The 3,782-nt window shown below is 53.0% G+C and overlaps 1 protein-coding gene across 1 annotated transcript in view; it reads left to right on the top strand.

Annotated features, from left to right (window-relative positions):
- The window catches only part of TRIM62 (tripartite motif containing 62), a 28,230-nt gene extending 26,002 nt beyond the window's left edge, over positions 1-2,228 (top strand). The window contains exon 5 of the mRNA XM_008050249.2: positions 1,177-2,228. Coding sequence (XP_008048440.1) covers positions 1,177-1,727 — 551 coding nt within the window. The 3' untranslated portion in view covers positions 1,728-2,228. The remainder of the gene's footprint in view (positions 1-1,176) is intronic.
- The last annotated feature ends 1,554 nt before the right edge of the window (positions 2,229-3,782 follow it).

Below are 3,782 nucleotides of genomic sequence, written 5' to 3'. Positions count from 1 at the left end.
TGGCCGCTCCCGGCCACCACAGCCTTGACCTGCTGGGCTCTGGCGATCCTTCCGCCTCAGCCTTCCGAGTAGCCGGAATTACAGGCGCGTGCTACCACGCCAGGCTGATTTTTGATTTATTGTAGAGATGAGGTCTCGCCAAGTTGCCCAGGCGGGTCTCGAACCCACGGGCTCAGGCAATTCACTCACCTCAGCCTCCCAAAGGCACGGGATTACAGGCTGAGCCACCGAGCCTGGCGAGAAAACAGTTCTTATAAAGTCCCAAACAAAACAAATTCAGCCTTCCCTCAGTTCACATGGTAGTTGCATTCCAAAATATTCAGTGCATATTAAAACTGCAAAAATGACTGAGCACTGTGGCTCAAGTCTGTAATCCCAGCACTTTGGGAGGCTGAGGCAGCAGGATCGCTTGAGCCCAAGAAATCGAGACCAGTCTGAGCAACATAGTGAGACCTCATCTCTACAAAAATTTAGCCAGGTGTGGTGGTACACATCTGTAGTCATAGCTACTCTGAAGTCTGAGGCAGGAGGATCACTTGAGCCAACGTATTTGAAGCTGCTGTGAGCTATGATCTCACCACTGCACTCCAGACTGGGTAGTAGAGTGAGATCCTGTTGCAAAAACAAACAAACGAAACTGCAAAAAAAGATTTCATGTTTATATATAAAATGGGAGTGGGGGAAGGTGTGGGGCCAGCAGTACTTCCCTATGTGGAACTGTCCTATGTATTTCCTTCAGGGACATCCCTGGATCCCACCTGTGATCCCCCCACAAATTTCCACATCACAAATTTCCACATCACCCCTAGGGGGCAGTAGCATCTGGATAATCTTCACGTTCCCTCCCATCTCTAAAACTCCCTAATTCTGGGCCTCATCCTGTTTAATTCAACAAACATTTGTGAGTGCCCACTTTATGCCTGGCCTCGGGCATCAGACAGTGAACAAGCAGCTGTAGCCTCTGGCCCCCTCCAGCCAAGTTTAAATCTGGAAGGCCCTTAGCCATCTCCCTTCCATTTTAAAGAGGAGGAGGTGCAGGACCAGAGAGGGCAGGCTTATATTTTGGGTCACACAGCCTGTCAGTGGATACCAACCAGAGCCCTACCCTCAGGAGGCCCCACGTGGTGGGTCCACAGCCTCTCTCCACTCATCTTCTACTCTCCTCCACCCCCCCAGTGCCAGCCGCGCTGACCCTGGACCCAGGTACCGCCCACCAGCGCCTGATCCTGTCAGATGACTGCACCATCGTGGCTTACGGCAACCTGCACCCACAGCCTCTGCAGGACTCGCCAAAACGCTTCGACGTGGAGGTGTCCGTGCTGGGCTCTGAAGCCTTCAGCAGTGGCGTCCACTACTGGGAGGTGGTGGTGGCGGAGAAGACCCAGTGGGTGATCGGGCTGGCGCATGAAGCTGCAAGCCGCAAGGGCAGCATCCAGATCCAGCCCAGCCGTGGCTTCTACTGCATTGTCATGCACGACGGCAACCAGTACAGTGCCTGCACAGAGCCCTGGACGCGGCTCAACGTCCGGGACAAGCTCGACAAGGTGGGTGTCTTCCTGGACTACGACCAAGGCTTGCTCATCTTCTACAATGCCGACGACATGTCCTGGCTCTATACCTTCCGCGAGAAGTTCCCCGGCAAGCTCTGCTCCTACTTCAGCCCAGGCCAGAGCCACGCCAATGGCAAGAACGTTCAGCCACTGCGGATCAACACTGTCCGCATCTAGACCAGGCCGGGGGAGACCACGGCCTCCTGGGACCACTGCCACCAGCAAGGGCCATGCCCAGGCAGCAGGAGACCTGGACTCCAGCCCACCTTGGCCACTCGAGACCCAGGCCAGTTATTGACCCTTCTACCTCCATTTCTCTGTCTGTAAAATGGAGGTTGTGTTCCATGATTCTTAAATCTCTTCCAGCATTGATGTTCTGTAGCTCTGACCTTGATGGGGACACAGCTTTGGTCCAAGAATGTGACATGGCTTCTCCTCAGGGCACCCCCTGCCCAACCTCATCCCCATCCTTTCAAGGGCAGGGTACTACCTCCCTATGTCTCCCTCCTGCCCAGCTGCCCTGGCCTCAAGAAGCATCAGAGTGTGGCCAGAGTTGGCAGCCCAAAAAATCACACAGAACCCTCTTATGCCCCGTGGTCCAAGACTTGCTCCTGACCAAGTTAGTGATGGGCCATTTTACCCTTGACCCCAGTCCACAGTGGTCACAGCAATAGCTGGTCCCAGAGCTGTCTGAAAGACACCCTTTCCAGCCACCCCTATACCAAGAACTTTATCGATCCTGCTTTTCCCATGGATGCTGGGATCTGTGGAAGACCCCTGGTTGTTGAGCCCACATGTCACAGTCACTGTGTCACCACTTCCTGCCCACAGGCCGAAGAATGAGGGCACACCTGAAGCTGATGCCGAGCCTATTAGCCTAAGGACACCTGCAGAACAAGCCTCACTGGATGATCGAGGTTCCCAGCAGCTCTAAACAAAGGCCCAGGGAGCCCTCCTCAGCCAAGCATTTGTGACCTGCTAGGGTTTGAGGAGCCTACTGGGAACAGCTATTATAATTAGGACCTGAGCACTGGGAGGGGCTGTTGGCTGGGACCCCTCATCAGACTTGATATCTCAGTTCGGATCCTGTTGCAGAAAACAAGAGCCACTTTAACTGGTTTAATTAGACAAGGATTTATTACCTGGTCCCTAGTGGCCTGCAAAATTGTTGGAAGGGCCGGGAGAGCAGACTTTGCTGAATTTCCAGGAACAGCTCCCAGCGCGCCAGAGTCATCATGTCTGCTGAGACCAGGAAAGCTGCTCCCATCTGCCAGAAGCCACTGCACTGGAAAGCTGCTGACTGCGGAACCGTGCTCCCTCTGCCACTGTCCATGCCAGCAAGTGGGTGTCCTGAGGCCAGCCTCTCTCCCACGTCACTCAGTTCCCAAATCCACATCTCTACGAGAGATTCTGTTTAGGGAAACTTAAAGTCAGATCCAGTCTTGGCTGCAAAAGCGTCTGAGAAAAGTAGTTTTCATCTTTCCAGCCTCAATCACACAAAAAGCCACACTAGATGGAGGTTAGGATGGATCCAACCATGAAGAAATCAGGAGAGGCTGGGGTTCACTAGACCTTGGCTTTGAAGCAGCAGAGCCTTGAGGTGTCCTTCCTGTGACTCTCTCCCTGCCCAGAGGCAGGAACTCGGGGAATGGGCTACAAGACTGAGCCGAAAATGGCTCCCTGACCTTGGCTTTTCTGTCTAGTCCCGGGGCCCGGATTCTGAACTTGGGGTCTCTGAACATACCATCCCAGAGGAGCCAGAAGAGCTAATCTTGAGGGTTCTCACTCACAAATGCTGCCTACAGGGGCCTCCCCTGGGCAGAAAGAATCCTCAGCAGTATCCCACCTCTCCAACTAGCAGAATCTGGGCCACCCAGCAGTATTTTTATTTAAAATGTTGCCCATTTTGTGAGTTATGATAAATTTGTATTAAATTAAAGTTACAGGATGTCCGTAGGCAGTTCTATTCATTTTGACAAACACAAAACCCAGGCAGTGTACATCTGTTGAGTGTGGCAAATCCACAAAGCAACCTTCTGGGTAATTAGCATTACACTTGTTTGACAGAGGAGAAAAAGAAGGTGCAGAGTGAGGACATGACTTGTCAGAGCCTTGAGTCCCACACTAGTAAGTGATGGAGCTTGTGAGTCCTAGGCCCACACGCACACCACAACCCTGCCCAGAAACTTACCAGCCAAGGCTGTGAGTCTTTTCCTGGAGGAAAGGTGGTGG

The sequence above is a fragment of the Carlito syrichta genome, unplaced genomic scaffold, assembly GCF_000164805.1.
Source record: "Carlito syrichta isolate Samal-C Ts95f unplaced genomic scaffold, Tarsius_syrichta-2.0.1 Scaffold143308, whole genome shotgun sequence".
In the NCBI taxonomy this organism is placed as follows: Eukaryota; Metazoa; Chordata; class Mammalia; order Primates; family Tarsiidae; genus Carlito; species Carlito syrichta.
This window is presented reverse-complemented; position numbering and strand designations above follow the sequence as displayed.